Source organism: Nyctereutes procyonoides, unplaced genomic scaffold (genome assembly GCF_905146905.1).
Source record: "Nyctereutes procyonoides isolate TBG_1078 unplaced genomic scaffold, NYPRO_anot_genome, whole genome shotgun sequence".
Lineage (NCBI taxonomy): Eukaryota > Metazoa > Chordata > Mammalia > Carnivora > Canidae > Nyctereutes > Nyctereutes procyonoides.
In genome coordinates, this window is record NW_026575037.1 from 5567279 (window position 1) to 5590762 (window position 23484).

The 23484-nt window shown below is 41.6% G+C and overlaps 1 protein-coding gene across 3 annotated transcripts in view; it reads left to right on the forward strand.

Annotated features, from left to right (window-relative positions):
* The first annotated feature begins 12533 nt into the window (after window positions 1-12533).
* Window positions 12534-23484, forward strand: part of RASAL2 (RAS protein activator like 2) — a 353302-nt gene continuing 342351 nt past the window's right edge. For 2 of the 3 annotated variants that reach the window (XM_055319253.1, XM_055319254.1), the window contains exon 1: window positions 12535-12780. In XM_055319253.1, the coding sequence (XP_055175228.1) occupies window positions 12579-12780 (202 nt within the window). In that variant the 5' untranslated portion in view covers window positions 12535-12578. Of the gene's footprint in view, window positions 12781-23484 lie in introns of all 3 variants that reach the window. The other variant, XM_055319255.1, reaches the window with a different exon arrangement.

A 23484-nucleotide genomic window follows, 5' to 3' on the forward strand; every position in this document is an offset into this window, starting at 1 on the left:
TGCCAAGAATAGGGAGGGCAATTTTGAAAAAGAAAAAGAAGAAAAGGTAGGGATTAACATTGGAATTAACACAGTGTAGTACTAGAGCATAAACAGTTAAATGGACCAATTGGACCAATTGGATAAGACAGAAAGCAACACATATGAGAGAACTTGGTATATGATAGAAGTGAAAGTATAAAGCAAAGGGAACAAGCTGGACTATTCAATAAATGGTGTTGGGTCAACTGGCTATCCATATGAGGAAAAATTAGATCTTTCTTACCATACACATAAATAAATATAAGTGGAGTAAAGACTTCAATGTGAAAGGCAAAGTAAGAAAAATTTTCAGAAGATAATACAGGAGAATATATTCATTACTTCCAAGTAGGGAAGGGTTTCTTAAGACATGAAAAACTTATACCATAAACTAAAAAGATGATAAATTAAAATTAAACATTCAGAAAGAATGCAATAAACAATGTTGAAAGATAAGACAGAAAGTATTTGCAATTCAAATAACTGAAAAAAAATTAGGGCATGGCATATATGGAGAGAGAACTTTAAAAAATCATTAAAAGGGGTGCCTGGGTGGCTCAGTCAGTTAAGTGGCTGCCTTTGCCTCAGGTCATGATCCCTGGGTCTTGGGATCAACCCCACATCTGGCTTCCTGCTCAGTAGGAAGCCTGCTTCTTCCTCTCTCTCTGCCTGCTGCTCTTCCTGCTTATGCTCTCTCTGTTATATGAATAAATACAATCTTTTTAAAAAGTCAATAAGAAAAAGACAAAAATGCAATAGAAAAAAATCATCAAGGAATGTGAATAGGTAATTTATAGAAGTGAAACCCAAAATGCCAATAGCATATGAAAAGATGCCTAACCTCTCTAGAGGAAAATGCAAAATGTAAAATTGGATTGCGTTTCATATATATATAAATGGCAAAATTTAAAAACCTGATAATGCTAAAATTGCCAAGAATGTGAAGAAACTCTCATGCTCTGCTGATGGAACAGTAGATTGGCACAAGAATTATGGAAAGCAATTTGCCGATATCTTGTAGCATGGAATAAGTGTGCACTTTACTATACAGTAATTCAATTTCTGGACATGTATCTAGAGAAACACACATATGCACAGGAAAATTGCTTCAAGGATGGTCACTGTTTTTGTTTGCAGTCATAAAATATTGGAAACAACCACCAGTAGTGGAATGTGTAAATTAATATTGAACTATTTATATGATGCAAAAGGTGGACTAGACCACGAGCAGTAACAGATAAATCTTAAAAACACAATACTGTGGGCAGTCTTGGTGGCCCAGTGGTGTAGCGCCGCCTTTGGCCTGGGGTGTGATCCTGGAGACCAAGGATTGAGTCCTACATTGGGATCCCTGTATGGAGCCTGCTTCTCCCTCTGCCTGTGTCTCTGCCTCTCTCTCTCTCTGTGTCTGTCATGAATAAATAAATAAAATCTTAAACAACAACAACAACAATACAATACTGAATGCAAAAAGAAATTCCAAGATATATTATGTATATGACAATGTCATGAAGACAAATCAAACACAGAGAAACTCACCGAAGGATTTGCCTACACTCATGCGCATGCATGGGAAAGATACATACCAACATTAGAACAGTCACAGTATAGTATTGGTAGCCAGGAGAGAAAGGGATTGGATGGGGTATAAAGAGGACTTCAACTGTATTTACAACACTCTCTCTTTTTAAAAGATCTGAATCAAAAATAGTAACTGGGAAGTGAAGAGGTGGTGGAGACAGTGAGTATATCTACTTTTTCAAAAAGTTCACATGGACAAATAAAGAAAAAGACTTGATGGTAACTTGAGGAGGCTGCTGAGTTGGGAGACCCTTCCCAACATCTTTATTATGACAAATTTTTAAACATACAGATAAGTTGAAAGAATTGTACAGTGAACATCTATGTATTTACCACCTACATTCTACAAAGAGGATTTTGTTATATTTGGTTTATTGTGTATCTATCTATCCATCTACCAACCCATCTTATTTTTGGGGTGCATTTTATTTGCAATGGAGTAATGGTTCCAGATGGCTCAGTGGAAAGTTGCAGACATTGGTGTACTTCATCAGTGGGGAGCTTTCTTTTTCTTTCTTTCTTTCTTTCTTTCTTTCTTTCTTTCTTTCTTTCTTTCTTTCTTTCTTTCTTTCTTTCTTTCTTTTTTAAGATTTATTTATTTATTCTTGAGAGATACAGAGAAAGAGAGAGGCAGAGACAAGCAGAGGGAGAAGTAGGCTCTTTGCAGGAGCCTCACGTGGGACTTGATCCGGAATCCTGGGATCAGGACCTGAGCCAAAGGCAGACACTCAACTGCTGAACCACTCAGGTGTCCCAGTGGGGAGCTTTCTGATTAGATGTGAGAGATTAACATGTAAATTGGGGAGAGGAGCCAGTGTTGAAAAATTGTGGTCAGAAAAAAAAGAGAGAGAAAAAATTATTGCTGTAAGCCTTGAAATTGGTGAGAGAGTTTGGCTTTTGAAAAAGGTGAGGGACTGCTGATCCTTGAGACTGTAGGAAAGGATGGCGAATGGGGTAGGGATTTTAAAGGAGGTTCAGTGGCCTCCATTTTTCTCCTTGAAAGAGAAGGCAGAAATATTTGTTAGGGGGATGCCTGGGTGGCTCAGCAGTTGAGCGTTTGCCTTTGGCTCAAGGCTTCCGAATGCAGGGAGCCTGCTTCTCCCTCTGCCTGTGTCTCTGCCTCTCTCTTGGTGTCTCTCATGAATAAATAAATAAAATCTTTTAAAAAAGAGAGAGAGAGAGAAACATTTGTTAGGAATGAGAACTGGGAGTTGACTAGGTCTTTTGGAGAGAAACAAAGATTAGGTATATTTACTGAACAGAACAAGAGAGGGAAGGACCAAAGACCAGCTAAGGGAATGACACAGTATCTGAGTGGCCAGCTGAGCTAGAATCTGTAGAAGCATAAGAGTCTACTAAAGTATGTGACTTTCTCAGCTGTTTGAGAAGGAAGAGCAGAAGGCAGATTGTGGGAATGATCCAGAGTTGATGCAGGAGGACAGGGTGCAAGGGAATGGAAGAGACTGGTGTTAAGGTTTTGGATGGGCAATCATTGTCCCAGGCAGGGCTTGGAACTGAGTCGAGGAGTAAGACAGAGATCAATAAATCTGAATTCTCATGAAATGGAGAAATGGTCCCTTTGCTGAGTCACAAACTTGGAAAGAAACTTTGTTCTAACTAGGCTTGTTACTACGATTCAAACACAGAGACATAGCTCAGAAGACATGGTTTAGGAACTGTCCTGTTGCAGTCCTCGCCACATCTCTATTTTTTTTTTTTTTAAGATTTTATTTTTAAGTAATCTCCACATCCAGTGTGGGGCTTGAACCCATAATCCCGAGGTCAAGAGTCACATGCTCTACCTACTAAGCCAGTCAAGTGCCCCACATCTCCCTATTTTGACCGAATCCAATCAGGGCACCAAAAACATGTGCCAAAATTCAATATTTGAAGCCCATCTCTCTCTCACCCCCGTAATCCTTAGTCACTGGTTGAAAGGGAAGTGCTTCTAGCCACCTATCTTCTCTTTTATCCTTCTCCCGTTAACGGTTTAGTGCTTTCTCACTTCTTCAGCTTATCACTATGAACCCCCTCTTTCTCACCTCTTGTGTCTGTCACTGTTAATCATCCTTTCCACTGAGCCATCTGGAACCATTACTCCATTGCAAATAAAACATTCTGCATTCTTAATATTTCTTCTTGGAAGTATATTCTCCACTTCTTACCTTGAATTAAGGAGCCTTCTTCAAGGCTAGGATTTGCCTTGCAAATTCCCCTGGTTGAAGCTGTTTATTCCCTTTCTTCTGCTGTGCTGTAGAGGGAGTGGGGTAGCAGGGGCTGGCATTTGACTGACCCCCCAAATGTTACTTCCAGAACATCACTCTTTCAGTCTCTTATAAAGGCTCAACCTTCTCTTAAGGATGAAGTCTGCCCTTTCCTCCTTCTAACCTCCTCATTGCTCCTTTTCATTCTCCAAAGTCTTTGAGACTAAATTCACAGTTATCTTCTTTATACCATCTCCTACCACCATCCTAGGAGTGCAATAGCTTAGCTTCTTATTTTTGTTACTCCTTAACCCTAGTGATCTTGTCCTCCACTCTACTTCAGTTATCTACTTCCCAGGACCACCTTCCATTACGTGTCATCACTCAGACATTGAACCTCAGCAATCTTAAATTCCAGTAGCCCATTTTCTGACTACTAGCTTCTAAACTTCTAGCTCCTCCCTTGTTGTTCTGCTGAAGATGTCCTATTAGAGATCAATGGGGAAATGATCAAAACAAATTTCCAGATTTCTTATTCTTTTTTTATTTTTAAGATTTTATTTATTTATTTGAGAGAGAGAGAGAGAGAACATTAGTGGGTGGAGGGGAAGAGGGAGAACCAGATGCTCTGCTGAGCTGGGATGTCCTGAGACATCCAGGAGCCTCAATTTCTTTCTTTTTTTTTTTTTTAAGATTTTATTTATTTATTCATAGAGACACAGGAGAGAGAGAGAGGCAGAGACATAGGCAGAGGGAGAAGCAGGCTCCATGCAGAGAGCCTGACATGGGATTCGATCCAGGGTCTCCAGGATCACGCCCTGGGCTGCAGGTGGCCCCAAACAGCTGCGCTGCGGGGCTGCCCGAGCCCCAATTTGTTATTCTTAATACTAGCACTCATCCCTGATCAGTAATGGTGAGACATGGGATGCCTGGGTGGCTCAGCAGTTGAGCATCTACCTTTGACTCAGGGCATGATCCTGGAGCCCCAGGATCAAGTCCCACATCGGGCTTCCTGCCTGGAGCCTGCTTCTACCTCTGCCTGTGTCTCTGCCTCTCTCTCTCTGTCTCTCATGAATAAATAAATAAAATCTTTAAAAAAATAATGGTGAGACATTCAGGTGCTAATATGGTCATTTTCATCCATGTTTAGATGACAGGCAACTGGGGATATATTTTGATCTTTCTTGTCTTTGCTCACAGGAGTCTTTTTTTTTTTTTTTTAAGGTTTTATTTATTTATTCATGAGAGACACACAGAGAGAGAGAGGCAGAGGGAGAAGCAGGCTCCATGCAGGGAGCCCGATATGGGACTTGATCCCAGGAATCCACGATCACGCCCTGAGCCGAAGGCAGCCGCTTAACTGCGGAGCCACCCAGGCATCCCACTCACAGGAGTCTTAAATAGACTTTGGCTATTATAATTGATGCTTTGATTATACCAGAGGCAAAATGAAAATGGGCCAGTATAGCCTCCACATGTTGACCAATTGTAATCTTGCTCTCAGGGTAGCATGAGAACAGTGGAATCATTTTCAAAATCTCTCCTCTAGACTCATTTGGCCTTTTTTTTCTTTTGCATCTTTTGAGGACTCTTCAGAACCACAAAACTAAGGAAGTGATCATTTTCTTTGGCTAGGGTAAAGTAAGTTGGTGTTTCTATAGTTACCAGAGAAACACAGAAATTAATTTGCTAAAGATTATCCCCTTCATAGATTGTGTTCTTTAATAGATGGTTGGTGCTGTGTATTCCAGACAGAGCTGGATTATTCAAAAGATGTGGTGTTTAGAGCTCTGGAAGAAGTAGGAGCACAAAGAAACACATACAACATTTTTAAGAGTTTGATGTTTGCCATTTCTAAAACAAGTTCTGTACTGGTCATCACTGAAAAAAAACCCAGAACTTTGCTGCTCTAACAGTTTGCAAAAATAATTTTTTTTTAATTACATGGGGAGAGAGGGGAACCTTATTATTTTCAGTGCTTAGGACCTCTAAAGGTTTTAATTAGGCACTGATGTCAGGCGCCCTTGTGGTTCCATCTGAGTGTTTTTATTCTTTTTGCATTCCTGTAGCTGAATGCTGAGGTGAGGTCATTATTTTGGAGGAGTGTTTGCCAAGAAGAAACGACTGGTGGAGGTCTTTTTGTCTCTGGTCTGTTCCATTGCTTTATCAAATGATACTGTTATTGGTCGGTACAATAGTGAATTTCTCCTAGGGGATGTGGGGTCAGGTATAAAAAGCACTCACAAAATCCAGGAAGATTCCTAAGCATTTCTTGTACTGTTGAATGCCTAAGATCAAACATCTTCTAATTTATGCCACTATCAAATGTTGCTGGAGGAGAGTCAGTGCTCCTTATGTTCTCTACATCAACCTCAGTTTCCCCATTTAGAATACTCTCTTTCTCCCTGACCTGTTTCCAATCTTGACTCATGCCCTAGCTTAGTTTCCCATCCAACTTCTTTGTACCCAGAATGCAGTAAAACAAATGGCAGCCACCCAACCACTTGAGGCTTGCTGTCCTATGTTTCTCAACAAAGAGACTGAGAAAGTAAAGAAATAGTTTCTTTCAAATCCAGACCTCTTCTAGGGAATAGGGAATATATTTTCCTTTATTGCATTAGATTTTGTTTAAGACTCAGGATGCAGGATGCTCTCTTGATGAGGGACAGACAAGGTTGAAAAGGGGAACATACTGAGCAATGAGGAACAGCTGAGAGCTACAAAGATAGGGCTGTGCTCATATATAAATAGAAATGTTGCTGTTACCCTGATGAATCAGACCAGATGTTTCTCTGATGTCTCTGTTTGGTCCTTTGGTTTAAAAAAAAAAAAAAGTATAATTTTGCTAAAATTATATGTGGGGCCAGGAATGTGGCACAAATGCTTTAAGCTTAAATAATATGTAAAAGAATAAAATTACTTTAGCAAGGAAACCTTTATCAACAAGAAAATTATCCATTTAGAGAAGGACAGAAAAGAGCAGGAAGCAAACAATCTGTTGGTGGGGTTGATGCATTGGGATTCAGGAGCTCTGAATTCCGATCTTTCCTCTGTCACTTGTTGTGTGACCTTGGGCAAGCCATATCATTTTCCTGGATCTAAGTATTTTTATCTTTTTTTTTTTTTAATGGGGGGCAGGGGAGAATGGGGGTTGCATGTCTGGGATGATTGATTTTTTTTAAGTGTCTTTTGCAGCCCCAAACATTTATGAACCCAGCCAGGTTTTCTTTTTTGTTTCATTTTTTGCTTCCTGGCTTCTGGCTTAATCGAAGGGTTGATATGTGAAAGACACTGTGGGGGATGAACATGAATAATGCAAGCCCTCTGCCCTCTAGATGCTTATGACCTAATAGCAGATATTAGAGTTACATGGAGGACTATACCATAATATATACATGAGTGGTTCCAGCAGACAGATAAGAACAAATGCCATGGGAACTCAGGGGGGCGCGGAGATCATCACCAGCTTGCAGGCTAGAAATGATTTGCTGGAGGAGGACACTGGCATTTACTGGGGAGGTGGGGGAAGGGGAGCTTGAAGGTTGGCAAGTTTTTAGCAGCCAGAGATGAAGGAAAGGACATTCCTCATATAAGAAATGAGGAAAGGCAAGGAGCAAGAAAAGTGCTGGATGTATTTGGGGAAGAGTGGGCCATTTGTGTTGGCTAGACGTAGGCAATGCGGCAGGTAGCAATGGTGGCTTGGGACCATATTTGATAGGCCCTTTTAATCTTGGTGGAACATACATTTTACTTAATAGGTAGCAGGGAGCTCTTTTTTGAGCTTGGATGTGACCTGGTCTGCACTGTGCTTTAGGATAATTCATTTACTGCAGAGTGTAGGATAAACTAGAGGTGGAAAGGCCTCAGGGGAAGGAGGACAGCTGAAGAGCTAATGCTTTTAGCACGGTGAAAGCTAGCCAGGCCTGAGCTAGAATGGTGTCACTAGGAACAGAAGGCAGGGTTTGGATTTGTGCTAGGGTGGAGGAGAAGACTGAGAGGTATCTCCATGTTTAAGCAAGTCTGAGGCAGAACCTACTAGTTCCACTGACATAAAAAGGAAATCCAAGAAAGGAAGGGTGTTTGGACAGAGGACAGGGGGAAAGAGCACTTTCTATACACTGAGTCTGAAGTACGGGAAGCGTATCTTAGTGGAGGTGTTCAGCATTTACAGATTCCTGACTAGACCTCAGTATTGTGGATGGGCTTGGGGATGGAGAACTTAAAGTCAACATTATCCAAGTGAGAGTTGAAACCACAGAAGTGAATAGATGACCAGGGAAGTGGAGACTTAGGGAGGATCAAAATAAAGACAGGACAACAGAATCTTGAGAAATGTTTAAATTCTTCCCTTAACGACAAACTGGGCATGGTCAGTGTTATAGAGTATAATCAGAAGAGTGCTGTATCACTGTGTCCAAGGGGAAAGAGAATATTGAAGGGGAGCAGCTGGTGAACCATACTTTAAATGTTGCATTACTGCTTGGGGGATTAGCTGCTTAGAAGTGGTGTCTAGAGAGCCTAAAAGGGATTGCCTTTAAGAAAATAGTTAAGAGCATCTGTGATGAGGGAACCTCTTAATGTGTGTGTGTTTTCTGACAGGTGAACAGAGGAGAAAATTGGACATGTACCTGGTCCTCAGTTTGTGATAGCCAAGATTCTAAATCCTCGCTCTCCTTAATATGGGCATCTTTCAAATTTATTGAAAATTCACATTATGCTACTTTGCTTTTATGAAAGACCTACATTAGTACCTGTTTTCACCAACTCGAGGAAATCGGAAGAGGATTTTCACTGTATGAAAAACGGAGAAGAGCAAAAATAATGTTCAGCGATTGCAGTGAGCCGCTTGATATACAGGCAGTGTGCATCCTGACCAGAGTGGCACTCCCAATCTCCTTCTCCTGGAACTACACTCAGCATCTCAGCATCAAGCCACCATAGCTTTGAACTGTGTCTGTGAGCATCTGTGCTTATCTTCATTTATTTCATGCATCCGTTACCAAGATGGGTCCAAATAAGCCATCAGAAAAGTCTAAGAGAGCTTATTTTTTGGGTCTGGGAATGCTCAAAAAATTTTCCAAATATATCAGTGGTAAGTGCTTCTTTGCTTTATGTCATTTCAGTTTATGAAAGGTTTCATAGGTATGCTCTACTTTAGGACAGGGACAGGAAACCTGTACTGGTAATAATGTACTCAGAACCCAACGCCTCTTTCTTTCTTTTGAAAATCTCAGCCTCTGTTTTTCAGCTTATTACTTGGGACATTTATTAATTTTTTTCTCTTCCATAGTTCCCCAATTTTTTTAGTTCCCACTTTGTCCTGGGGCTTGGGTTTGATTCTTGGAATTGAATTCCAAAGACAATAAATATGTAGATCACCTCTGAGAGCTCAGTGTCTGAAACTCTAGAGGGAGGAAAAAGAGGAGGGGGTAGGGCAGGCTGGGAAATGAGACTTTAGCTCTATTGTAGTTCACACACAAAGGCCTGTTTGCAAACTACAATGTAAACTAAGACTTTATCAGCCAAGGATTTATGTTCACATTAAGATCTGGGATTACACCAGGGAGACACCACTGGTAGAAATCTAAGTAGGATTAACTGCTTCCCTGCAATGCAAATTGGCTTGTCACTTGTGTTTGTTTGTTCTCCAATATTCTTCTTAAGTGATAATAATTTGCTTTTTTTAAAAAAAGAGTATTTGAGAGTGAGAGCGAGCGAGAGGGAGCAACAGAGAGCACAAGCAGCAGGGAGGAACAGAGGGAGAGAGAGAAACAGACTCCTGGCTGAGCAGGGAAGCCTGACATTGGGCTGAATCTCAGGACCCCAAGGTTGTGACCTGAGCCAAAGGCAGGCGCTTAACTGACTGAGCCACCCAGGTGCCCCTTAAGTGATAATAATTTACAAAAACTGTGGATATTTGCTTTTGTCTCCACAATTGTTAGTACAATTCTATCCACCCAAGGGGGGAAAAAAACCCCAAAACCTTAAGGAATCCATATCCATCAATGAAAAATTTAGACTAGGGTTTTAATCTACTGACCAGCTATTTTACTTTAGGTAGGTTGCTTAATAGAATTCTATGCTTCCATTTTTTTTTTCATTGGCTCAATGGTGATTTAAAAATTACTGGTTCTGCTTATCTCAGAGAGCGATTGTTCAGGTCGTGAACTATTTTCTCTTTAAGTTATAAACATTATATAAATTCCAGACATACTATTACTTAGGCAATTACTTAGGCAGCTAGTCTGGGGGCAGGATGGGGAGATGAAGCAGGGACTGGGGATTTGGAGAGTCTAGATGAAGAAAGTAGGATTACCGAGAGATTTTTCTTCAGCTTAACAATGGATGACGCCATCAAGCCAATAAGCTTGAGAAAAAAAACCTCTGTGAATGTTTCATACACCACTCCTCACGCTGCTTTGAGATAATTGCTTGGCTAAATAAATACCTTACATACTGACTAATAAAGAATGCTCAAACTTGTACACCTGATGCCCATTATCCACTTGCTCTCTGACTTCTGTTACCATGACTTCAGCAGTAATTTAGTATAAATAAAAATGCTCTAGCTCTGTTTAGTGCTGGGCCCTGTATCTCCTAGCTTCAATACCTTCCCATGTCCACTCAAGCACTGAAGAATATGAGGATTTAGACTTGGAAGTCTGACCATGCAGTCAGATAGCCAGAAATCCGGGCTTTAGATACCAGAAACGATCGCTCCAATGCATCACCAAACCATGCACCACCACGCTTAATCACAAAAGGTTTGTGAGGGAACAAAGTTGAAATAGGCAATGCCATTGAGACATTGCAGACCTATCTGTCCTGATGGTTGATTTGTCAGGTAACCTGGCTGTTCCTCAGTGTCCTCAACCATTCAACAAAAAGGCAGAATGAGGTTATCTTGAAGGTCACTACCTGCTTTGAAATACTATTTCCCCAAACAGTTTGGGGAAAATTATAAAATGCATCCTTAGAGCTCTTGATAACCCCAAACAACATACCAGGATACCACAAGACCAGAAAACAAAAATATCCCCTTGCGGACCAGTCTCTTGGCAAAGTAAGACGAAAAGGGGAAGGGAGGAAATGCCCTCCCATGTGGTAACAAAAAAGCGCCCCGTATACTTGTGCCACAACTGCAGCATTTTAAGCAGCATGTTCAAGAAACGTTGGTGGAGACCTACTATGTGCAGGGCCCTGTTGAAGTGACTACTTTTCGGTTTAAAAATGATTATCACTTTGCCAGCGAACTCTATAAACCTGAACTAGCGAATGCCGCCTTGGGTGGGCAAAAAAGTTAAAGCCAAGGTCAAGGGAGACAGTTTCCAAATAGACCAAAAATCAAACACTTGTGACATCATTAGAGGAAAAAAAGCCAACATAAATTGCACCAAGATCAAAGGCAAAAAAAAAAAGAAAAAAAGAAAAAAGAAGAAAAAAAAAAGAAACATGTTTGGATAATACTGGGCTTTTGAGCATTTCTTGCGCTCGCGAGGCCCGTCTATCCATCCACACCACACTTCGTAACCCTGCTATCCTAGACCGAGGACAAGTCCAGCTGCGGCGCAGGGATCCCGCAGGCCAGACCCCGCCGCCAACTCCGGCCTCGGGGCAGGAAGGAGGCGTTTCCCCGAGGGCAGCTGTAACAGAAAGCAGCCTCTCTCCGGTCTTCCTCCAGTAAGAGAGAGATGTCGGTGCAAATAAATAAGTGAATACATAAATAACTACCTGAAGGGGAAAGGGGTGGAGGGAGGGGAAGGGAAGCTCTCTTCTTTTTAAATTTCCCGCACCCCTCCTCGTCCCCGCCTCCCCGCGCCGTCCCCACTTCCAGCCGCCGCTCGGGAGCCGCGAACGGCGCGCGGCGGGGCGGCGGGCTAGAGGGTCTTCGGGTCTTCGGAAAGTGGGCGGGGCTGGCCCGATGAATAGTTCGGTGTCCGATTCCTCCTGCCTTCGGTGGCAGTTCCTCCTCCGCGTCGTTACTCGACTGCACACGCGGCCGGGCCCTCGGCCCTCGATTGCTCCGGCCTATCACCCTGGGATGCCGCCTGCCGCCGCCACCGCCGCGGCTGCCGGGCTTGTGGGATCGGTGGCGGAGCCGGAGCCGGAGCCGGAGCCGGAGCCGGAGCCGCGGCGGGACCGGCGCGTCCCGAGAGTTAGGGGGGCGGGCCGGCTCGTTCCTGGGGTGGGGGCCGGGGACTGGCGGGCGAGACCCCGGGGCCACCGCCCCCCTTCCCTGAGGGAGCCGGACGCTCGGAGCCGCGGCGGCGGCGGCGGCGGCGGCGGCGGCGGCGGCGGCGGGAGCCGGTCGGAGGGGGCGGCCCCTGGCGGCGACGCCCCCAGCGCTGCCCCGCCCGGCCGCACTCCATCCCCGGCCCCAGCCCGGTCCGGCCGCGGGGGACGCCGGCGGCGCTGAGCTAGGCGGCTCCGCGGGGGGGCAGGCGGGCGCGCCGCCCGTCGCGGGGGGGGGGGACCCACACCTGAGCCCCGGACCCACCCCCGGCCCGGGCCACGCTGGATCCGCCTCCCGGCCCGGGTCCCGCCCGCCGGCTGCAGGTGGGCTGCGGCGCCCGAGCCGCGGGCAGTGGGCGGCGGGGAGGGAGGTGAGCCGCTCGGGTCGCTGCCCCGCCGCCGCCGCGCGCTCCTCCTCCCCTTCCCGCAGGCAGGGCGCGGAGCCGCGCGCCCGCCGCTCCCGCCGCCGCACCCGCCGCCGCTCCCGCCGCCGCTCCCGCCGCCGCTCCCGCCCCCGCCGCCGCGTCCCTCCGGGGCACCATGGAGCTCTCCCCGTCGTCCGGAGGAGCCGCCGAGGCGCTGTCCTGGCCGGACATGTTCCCGGCGCTGGAGTCCGACTCGCCGATACCGCCGGAGGAGCTGGAAGCGGTTCTCCCCGTCGGCGGGGCCGTGGCCGGGGGCATGCTGGACCGGATCCTTCTGGAGTCGGTGTGCCAGCAGCAGAGCTGGGTCCGGGTGTACGGTAAGGACCGCAGGCCCTCGGAGGGCTGGCGTCGGCGCTCCGGCCGCTCCCACCCCGGGCCCCCGTCCCGCTCTCGGCCCGCGTCCGTCCGGGTCGGGGCCCCGCGTCCCGTCCCTGTCTGCCCCGGCGTGCGCGTCCGCCAAGTTTCTCCAGAGGAGCGCTTGAGCGGGGGCGTCCTGCCGGACGGTCTGTGGACCTTTTCGGACGCCTGCAGGAAGTGTTAAGGTGCGGTCCAGCGACGCAGACCTCACAGTCAGGCGAGGAGCCGGAGGGGGAGCTGCCACCCGGCTTCGAGGAGGTCGGAGGGGGACGCCCCGTGAGATCAAGCGGGCCGAGTTTTCAGGTCTTTCTCCTTGAGTGAGGCGAGGCTGCAAACCGAGGTACTGCGGAATAGCTTAGCAGTGGGTAAGACGGCAAAATAAAGATAGAACGGCCAAAAATATTAATTTGGTGGGAACGGACTGGTCCGTAACCTCTTTCTGAGACCCCCTCTCCCAAAGGCAGCCGGTTAGTCCGTCCAAGGGGCGCGGGGTGGTGTCATAGGGCACTGTGGTTTCTGGTTCTCTTTTTGCGAAAGCGACCGGGCTGCGACTCAGCAAGTTAAAAGTGATGAACACGCTGAAACTTTCCCTTTCTGCATTCCTAGTGACCACCTCTTTAATTAAAACTGAATGATGAGATTCTCTTAGGGTGAGCCTTGTGGCAGCCTTGAAGCCGGTGCTGGTTTTCAGAACTCCGAGCCCAAGGATTTATAGCTTGGAATTCAGGGATGGAGCGGTGGCTTTCCAAAATATAGAAACAGTCAAGATGTTGTTTATCACTTAGCTCACGTGGGCGCAAGACATTAGCGATGTAGCTGACTCCAAGAGGGCAAATTTGAAGCACCTGGGATCAAAGACGACGTTAAGATGTTATCCTCCAGTCATGTGCATTGAAGCCTATAGTGATCAGTACATTATGCCTTTTTCCTTCATCCTTCTGAAGAAGGTATGTGTTTACTATTCAAGAGGGGCCAAGACTTAGAAGTTCTCTCTCTGGATGGTTTTCGGTTGATTTCAAGACTTCAGGTCCATCATTAGCAGAAAGATCACAGAAAGAGGAGTCCAGAGACTTGAGTTTTTGTCTTGGTTCTGCCAGTAAGTGGCTATGTGATTTGGGGTAGATCAGGTCACTCTTTTTTTTTTAAACCTCTGATTCTTCATCTGTAAAACGAATGAATTGGGTTAAATAATCTCTTAATGGCCCTTTCGATTGTAAAAATCCTGTAGTTCTCACAACCAGTTCTTAAGGATTTATGTATGTACCACTTTATATTTTGCTCGGTGCTTATACATGGTCTTTGATGTTGTTCTAAGTAACTGAAAGAATTAAAGCAGAGAAGTAGGAGATGATGTAAGTTCATCCAGTTCATTCTCAGCAGATTAAAAACTTGAGTGCCTGATTTCCCATCCACCTGCTGATCCCATTTATCCGATAGCTTATAACAAAGGTTGACAAGAACCTGAAAATGAACTCGAATTGGAGTATATCGTAGTTAGAATGTTTTTCCATCCTATCCTCCTCTTTATCATTACACACTTCTGGCACATTGCTTTTTACATAAAGTCAGAGATAGGGTCGTGTTACTGTGAGAATATGTATTTATGATAATTTGGTATTTCAGTGTCCAAAAGTATTCTGTCTGGGTATTCCAGACCTTGCGCAAATTTTTTCTTTTAAGATTTTTATTTATTTATTTATTTATGATAGACATGCAGAGAGAAGCAGAGAACTAGGCAGAGGGAGAAGCAGGCTCTGAGGGGAGCCTGATGTGGGGCTCGATTCCAGGACCCCGGGATCTGAGCCAAAGGCAGATGCTCAGCCACTGAGCCACCCAGCCCTCCCCCCCCCCACCGCCCCCAGACCTAGCATAAATCATTGTTCTTTGCGTGAAACCCATAAAAATAGGTGCATGTTTTTGTTGCTCATTTTTAGGGGTAGATTTGTGAGTGGTGTGCGGTGTGTATGCATATATGTACATACAGATATGTGTATATTTTTAAGTATATATAAATATGCATACATATATTCTCTACTCCCATGTACTATGCATGTCAGTGTCAAGTTGCAGACTTTCCACAGCATTGTAACTTTTTTGCTTTTCCTATCAATTAACCAGATGTTTTAATTTACTGTTTAGTACTTATACTTTCCTTCCTCTAAGGCAGTTCATCCTGGATACTACTTTGTTGTCTTTAGTTTAATGTAAATGCTCCAAAACTATCTGAATGATTCTTGGCTTCTCTGTGTCCTTAGCTAGTTTTTAAGTTGCCTATTGCATAACTCTTTGAAAAGCTTTTGAAATAAAAATAATAGAATGTGGAAAATCGATTTGGAAAACACTAGTTCATTTTGGTTTTTTTTGTTTGTTTACTTGTTTATTTTGTGTGTTCACAATCCTGATTGTTTTGGAACACTTAGGTTCTTCTACACAATTTAAGGAGACTGATGAGTGTCGGCTAATGTTTTTAAAGGAAATTCAGAAACTGGGAGTCTAGTCTAGAGTATACAACTGGGGATTGAGAACTGGAGTTTTCGTTCTCTCTTTGCCACAAATTGGTTGTCTAACTTTGGGTAAGTAATTTTAACTCTGTGGCTCTAGGTTTCTACATAAAATGTAAAATCTGGACTAATTGGCATCTGTGGTCCATTTTAGCTTTAGAGTTGTCTGATTCTGTGGCCTGCCCTATTATTTTTTTTTTTTTAAATTTTTTTTAATTTTTTATTTATCTATGATAGTCATACACAGAGAGAGAGAGAGGCAGAGACACAGGCAGAGGGAGAAGCAGGCTCCATGCACCGGGAGCCCGACGTGGGACTCGATCCCGGGTCTCCAGGATCGCACCCTGGGCCAAAGGCAGGCGCCAAACCGCTGCGCCACCCAGGGATCCCCCTGCCCTATTATTTTACCTACTACTTGGCCTACCAATTCCAGTCCGACTCTTGGGGACAAGCATCAAGAAAGCCCCTCCCCCCTTTTGTTTTTCTTAAAGATTTTTATTTATTTATTCATGAGAGACACAGAGAGAGAAAGAGGCAGAGGCAGAGACAGAGGGAGAAGCAGGCTCCATGCAGGAAGCCCTACCTGGGACTCGATCCTGGGTCTCCAGGATCACGCCCTGGGTTGAAGGCGTCGCTAAACTGCTGAGCCACCCCGGCTGCCCAAGAAAGCCCTTAATGAGTTTAAATCATGATTATCAGGGGCTTCTGAGGAGCACTTTTATCAAAAGGTCAGTGAACTTAGTTGTGAAAGCAGGAATGTTGAAGGCAGATGTATATTTGTTTGGAATGTTTTTTTTTTTTTTTAAATATTTTATTTATTTATTCATGGCAGACACAGAGAGAGAGGCAGGGACACAGGCAAAGGGAGAAGCAGGCTCCATGCAGGGAACCCGATGTGGGACTAGATCCCCGGTCTCCAGGATCACGCCCTGAGGCAAAGGCAGGCGCCAAACTGCTGAGCCACCCAGGGATCCCCCTTGTTTGGAATGTTTTGACAAGATAGGAAGGTGGAGAAAATGGGGATCTTGTTTAGGTGAAGCTTATTCAATTTTGAGCACTAACCTGAAACAGCCATGTGGACTTTAAAAGGGTACAAAGTAAGAGCTGTATTAAGTGCTCCTGGCTTCTGGCTATGGTACACATTCTCTACAATATGTTTGAAATCAACATGCAAACAAGCAAATGGCAGTAACACCCCTCCCCCCCAACCTGAATATCTTAACAGAAACTTTTGGAAATAATATTTTGTTAGTTCGCCTCATGAAATTTGAAGACTAGGCACTGTTTTGAGTTTGCTATCGACTGTTTTGTTGATAATACCTGTATTCAGAGTTTTGTATATTGCCAGGATTAGAAAACTTTTTTTTGGAATCTGTCAGAGCTTTAAAATAGGTAGATGTATATTTAGAAAACAAATGCATCTCTTTGAGGCATAGCTAAAAGAAAATATTTATGCTGCCCTATCCTTCATTTTCTTTTAGTTGTAAAATGTTCCATTTGTTGTATTACAGTTTTATAATAAGTTGTGCCTGTGCCCTGTCAAGACTATAAAATATGTGATACCAGGAAGTCTCTCTTGTTTGCCTTTGTATTCCTATCTTGCCACCCCCTTCATTGTCACCATGTCTAGCAGATTGGTACCTTGCTCATAGTCAGTGTCTGTTGAATGTTGATACATGTGTCCTTTGACCATCCAGATCTCAACCTGACTGATTGTATGGGTGGCAGAGTAGCTTAAACAAAGGCATGCCACAAACAGCTAAATATGGATGCAGAATCCAAGAGCATCAAATGCAGAACATTTTTCAGATATTTATAGCCTCAAAGCAAAGTCAATTGGCTGAAAAAGCGCAGCAGCCTAGCAAAAGGAAACGGGAGCGGCAAAGCCAGCCTCACTGTCTGTGCTTTCTGGTAAACAATGAGAACATTAAAATTAACTACTTTACCATGAATGGATGGCGAGTGCAGGACACTGTTTGGGAGAAATTGAAGATTCCAGTCTCTAGTAGGGCCTACATTGAAGCTTTGCACCCATCAGCACAACAGGTCTGCAAGGGTTTGCACAGATGTGCTCTTGGATAGCTAGAGGGGAAATACAGTTATCGCACTAAAGTGCTCACCAAGAAATCATATGGTTTTGATTTTAATAGTATAAGCAGGACTTATCTAAAATATTCACTTAATAAAATAAATAACATCCACATTATTGCTTACCATTAAGCTAGTGTATAACTCACTGTTTATTGATGACTGATAGGGAGCTGCTGGAAATTTTCTAAAGGCTGGTACTATTTCAGCAAGCAGAACAGAAAGAGAATCATACTGCATCATATGCCATATAATTCTAGACATGTGATAATGAGAATTTGGTAAAAATTTCTCATGAACCTAGAAATGAATTGATAGGGGGCGGTTTCCCCTGTTTGTATTAAATAGTTTTGCTTATGTTTCATGAATAAAGACAAAGATGAGATATATTTCATTGCATTTTTAGAGAATATGCCTCTATATTTGCTTAAAACACTGGAACCAGTAACAAGTCCAGGAAATTGTTTCATTTTGGTCCAGTATGAATTAGATGTGACTAATTCACTGGCCTTCTACGAAATGTTCTTAACATAATTAACTTTGCATATTCTCAGTGAATCACTCATTCTTACATGTCTTAAGTATGTACCCCAGGCATGACTCCCTTTTTGTATTAATGTGTGGATGAATGAAGTTGTTTTAAGTTTTGTGCTCTAGCTAATTGATTGCTTGAAGAAAATCAGTGAATGTGTACCCAATATATCCCAAAACATGTTCACGTTGCTTAAGTGTCTTAATTTCCTCAAATACTATTAATTGAACTTTTATAATTATAATTATATAATAATTATAATTATTATTAAATTATATTTTAGCAATTATATATGAAATATATAAATATATATTTTATAAAAATATAAAATTATATTTTAGCAATTCTTGGGATCTTAAGCTTGAGTTCAGTACTTTAGATTGTGCCATTACCTTTGAATGTTGAAATGTTAATTTCCCAATACATTTTATGTACATTAGTAGACAGTTGTTCGCTGAAATGAGAGATAACTATTAAAAGAATGCCTAGGCATATACTGTTTATTTTAAATTGTGGTGTTGATTTCCAATAGCCATCCCTTTTTTTCTTTTGAGAGAAAATTTGTATATCTCATTTAAATTTTCTGTTCTTTTAGTGTTTATAGACATGGACAATTTCCTTTATCATATCTTAGTATTTTTCTATCCTCTATTATGTTGCTTTATTGCTATTTCATTTTCAAAGATTGAAAATATTTTTGAAGAATAAAACTATACATCCATAGTCTCTTTTCCATAACCATTTGGACTAGAGTGTTTCAGAATCCAATTTTTTTTTTTTTTTTTTTTATAGAAAATATGCTATATATACAGTGACATAAGCCCCTTAGTGGGATCTGGAGCAACATCCAGGAATCAATCATGCTAATATTCCTACAGTTCAGTAAAAATCCACACAAAGTATGGTATAAGGCTATAAATAGTGTTGTGTCATTGAAGGTCAGATTTTACTGCTAAAGAAGTTATGAAGAAAGTGTTTTCACAGCTTTTTGGACTTAGGAATTACAGGTATGAAATTGAGGGTATGTACAAATTTTCTGAACTAAATAACGCAAAGTTCTAGAATACACCTGTTTGAGAATAGTTCACTTAACAGGAGTGCCTTTATCTTTTCTACATTGTAAAAATCAGTGCCTGTACTTTAAAAAATGATGTACAATCGTGTGTCATTATGTTGAATGAAATAAATTTCTCGGATTTGCTAAGGAAGAAAAGGAATTCACATGACAAAGCAAGTAGGTTTTACTAAGATTACTAAGGAAGCGGTGGCAAGGCAGTGGTTTCTAATGCTTTCTTTCATTAGAAAGAAGGATGAGGTAAGTTGAAGCAGAGGATTTATGTAATTGTTCTTTGCAGTTGCTCTCTTCAGTAGCACAGAGTGATTTGATCACCTTTTAAAGTAGGTGAACCACAAAAAAGCATTCAACTAATGCCCGAGTTAATCCAGAAAAAATTCAGTTGTCTGCTCCCTTGTCCCTCCCTATTGGAATAACTTCTAAGTAACAAGAGAGGTGTTTGGTCTTGTTACCAGGAGGAGGAGGAGTTTAAAGTGTACTGAGGGCACTACCGAAATTGCTTCACTCTGTCTTGGCAGAGGGATAATTGCTCTCTGATGTTTGTAAAAACACCTTTCTTCCTAAAAGCTATCAAGTGCTTCGTAAGACCTGTAGGTAGAGAACCCATTATAGATTTAATGTAGCTTATTTTCTAATGGAGAAGGCAGCCATCAAAAAGTACCTGATATGCAAGTGGTAGAAAAAAAAAAGATATGCCAAGGTTCAGGTAATAAGTAGGGTTAGTGGGTCTACTGTAAACAATAGAAAAAAAATGGAATCCTTGAAGGCATGACAAAACTTCATCTGCTAGACTGTGATACAGAAGTTGTCATCTTATCTCTACAGCAGATTTGGATGTTAGAGTCTAAGTTTTGACTTCCCTTACCAAGTGTTGGTTACATTAGTTAGTTGCCTGATTCTCCTCTGCTCATAAGAGTCCAATTTAGATCCTGATTGCATTCTTAAGCCTCCATAAATTGTCACTACTTAGATTGTGGCATTACCTTCGAATGTTGAAATGTTAATTTCCCAATACATTTTATGTACATTAGGAGTAGACAGTTGTTCGCTGAAACAAGAGATAACTATCAAAAGAATGCCTAGGCATATGCTGTTTATTTTAAATTGTATTGATTTCCAATAGCCACCCGTTTTTTTCCTTTGAGAGAAAATTTGTATATCTCATTTAAATTTTCTGTTCTGTGCCTGGGTGGCTTAGTGGGTTAAGCATCTGCCTTTGGCTCGGGACATGATCTCAGAGTCATGGGATCAAGCCCCACATTGGGCTCCCTGCTCAAGGGCTAGTCTGCTTGTCCTTTCCCCTCTGCTCCTCTCCCTGTTTTCTCTTCCTCTCTCTCAAATAAAACTTAAAAATTTTTTTTCTGTTCTGTTAGTGTTTATAGACATGGACAATTTCCTTTATCATATCTTAGTATTTTTCTATCCTCTATTATGTTGGTTTATTGCTATTTCATTGTTCAAGTTCTGTTCACATTGTATCATCTTCAGTAGGCTTTCTAAAAGTACTCCTTACTGGACCCCTGAGTCCAAAAGGTTGGTAATAATTGCAGATACTGTTTGGGAGAGCAAAAATTTACAAAGGAAAACATTTTAACAAAAGGCAAGAAAAAAAAAAAGGCAAGAAAGCAAAATTCAGAAGGATGCTGTGGAAAGTCTAGAAGAAACTTTATTTATTTATTTATTTATTTATTTATTTATTTATTTATTTATTTATTTATTTATTTTTATTACAAAGAAACTTTAAAGTTGATAGTCCTAAATATTTTCAGAACAATCCTTTAAGTTACCTCATTAGGGAAACTGGATCAGGAAGTTTAGCTTATTCCCAAAATTGGAGAACAAATTCCACAGTTTGTCAGGATTAGAACTCTAACCTCAGATTCCTCAGCCTCCTGTTTTAGCTTCTAGATCTTACTGCATGCCCTTAGGGAGATGGCCTTTCAAAGCTTAAGGTCAGGAAAGCTGGACAGTGAGAAATACCAGATTGTTAGTTTCACAGTCTTGAAGGGAAATGCTGGAAGTACCATTACCTAGGTAACAGAAAACAAAAATGGACAAAACATTCAGAAAGTAGGGGGATGAAATAATCTCATAGTGTGATTCTTAAGAGGTAGAGTAGAAGACAGATTAGATATTTTTCATCTCTAAATTTTTTATCCATAAATTCTCTCTTTTGTAATTGGAAGTAATGTTTTAAGGAAATTTAAATGTTTCATTTATGATGCTTAGAAACCTGGATAATACCTAATAAGTTTTTACCTTCTCTTTTAATTTCTAACCTCTCTGATTCACGTTATAAATTAATGCCTTTTTTCTTACTATGAATATAATAGTGCTTAATGTAAAGAATTTGAATTATAGGAAAATCCAAAGAAAATTAAAGTCACTTGTAATTACACTTCTGAGAGATAACTATTCTTTTAATATTTTGTTATATTTTTATCCCTGTCTTTTCTGTGTAAAAATGTACTTCTTTGTATGTATTTGCTAGCATATTGCATATATTTTAAATCTTTCTTTTCTTTTCTTTTCTTTCTTTCTTTTCTTTTTTTTTAAAAAGATTTATTTATTCGTGACAGAGAGAGCAGAGACATAGGCTGAGGGAGAAGCAGGCTCCCTACAGGGAGCCCAATGCAGGGGGAGAAGGGGGACTGGATCCCAGGACCCTGGGATCACGCCCTGAGCCTAAGGCAGATGCTCAACCACTGAGCCACCCAGGAGTCCCTAAATTCTGCCTTATTTCTAACAGTGTGTTTTCTTAGTTTTTAAAAATGTTGAAAACTTTTCAAATATATTTTTATTTATAAATTTAAGTAAAAAAATAGGTAGACATTTGCATCTTTCAATATTCAAAAGATATAAGAGGATATTCCATGAGGTTCTCTCACCCCCTCCTCCTTACCCCTCACTTACTTAGCATCTGGCTCGCAATCATTGTTCACTCCACACAATCAATAAATGTTTGAAATTCTTGTGTATCTTTCCATACCTATTCCCTGCCCAGAAAAACAGATAAATAGATAGGTATATAAAAATTCTACCAAGAGTGGGATCCAAAAAATTTCGTTCATAAAAATGCAAGGTCATGTTTTTTTTTTTGAAGTTAATGAATGGACTGGAGCAGGCCTGCAAAGGAAGTTGGCTGGGAGTCCTGGGGGTCTGGAGCCAGTTGTTAATTGCTTTATATCTGAATTGATATTATCATAGTTTTTACTCTGTGTATGCTTTTTTCTCCTTTTTAACACAAATGATAACCCGTTATAGGAATTTATCTGCACCTTGTGTTATTCCTGCCTCATATCCTCTCTCTATACACACTTATTAAAATATTTTTGACATAGTTTCCTGTCAGTTTGTAAAGCAGTTCTTCATTCTTTTTGTGACTGCATAATGCCTGAATGAATCATAATTTATTTAACCAGTCCCCAAGTTTTGCTGGTATAAGTGATAATACAGTGAATAATCTTGAACATAAGCCATTTTGGTTGTGTATAAATATTTTTGTAAGAAAAAGTCATAGAATTGCTAGGTCAAAGATATATGTACTTATAATTTTGAAAGATATTCACAAGTTGCTCTTGTTATAGATTATAACTGTTTATATTTCACCAGCAGTGTATCAGGATGCCTGTCTCTATACATAGGGAATTATCAAGAATTTTTGAATATGTGACAATCTAAATGATGAAAATAGTTTAATTTTTCATATCTCTTACATTGAATGCCTTACAGAGCCATTTAAATATGTCCTTGTCTGTGAATTGTACATATCTTTGCCCATTTTTATTGGGTTGTTGGATCTTTTTCCTAGTGATTTGTAGAACTCCTTATTAAATAAGAAGGCTTTTACCTGTATTGAGTTGCCAGTATCTTCATTTGTCTTTTCTTTGCCTCTCTACAAGAAATTCTTTTCATACAGTTGAATGTATCTGTCTTGTTTTTTATGGCTTTTGGACTTTATGCTATAGTTAGCATGGTCTTTCCTATTCTGAGGTTATAAAATAATTCTTCCATGGTTTGTCAAGTACTTTTTTTCATTTTTTACATTTATTTAATTAAAAAATATTTTTATTTATTTATTCATGAGAGACACAGAGAAGCAGAGACATAGGCAGAGGGAAAAGCAGGCTCCCTGCAGGGAGCCCAGTGCAGGACACATTCCAGGACCCCAGGATCATGACCTGAGCCAAAGGCAGATGCTCACCACTGAGCCACCCAGGCATCCCCACTTTTTACATTTAAATCTTTGATCCATTTGGAATTCATCTTGCTATAAGGTTTGAGATATAGATACAATTTCATTTTTAGAAAGATGGCTTTCCAGTTGTCCTAACACTATTTGTTGAATAATCCATCTTTTCTCCACTGATTCAAGATGACTTCTCTATCGTCTAATAGACTACCATTTATATTTTGGTTTCTTTCAGGATTTCCTACTCTGTTCTAATGGTCTGTCTATACTCATGTG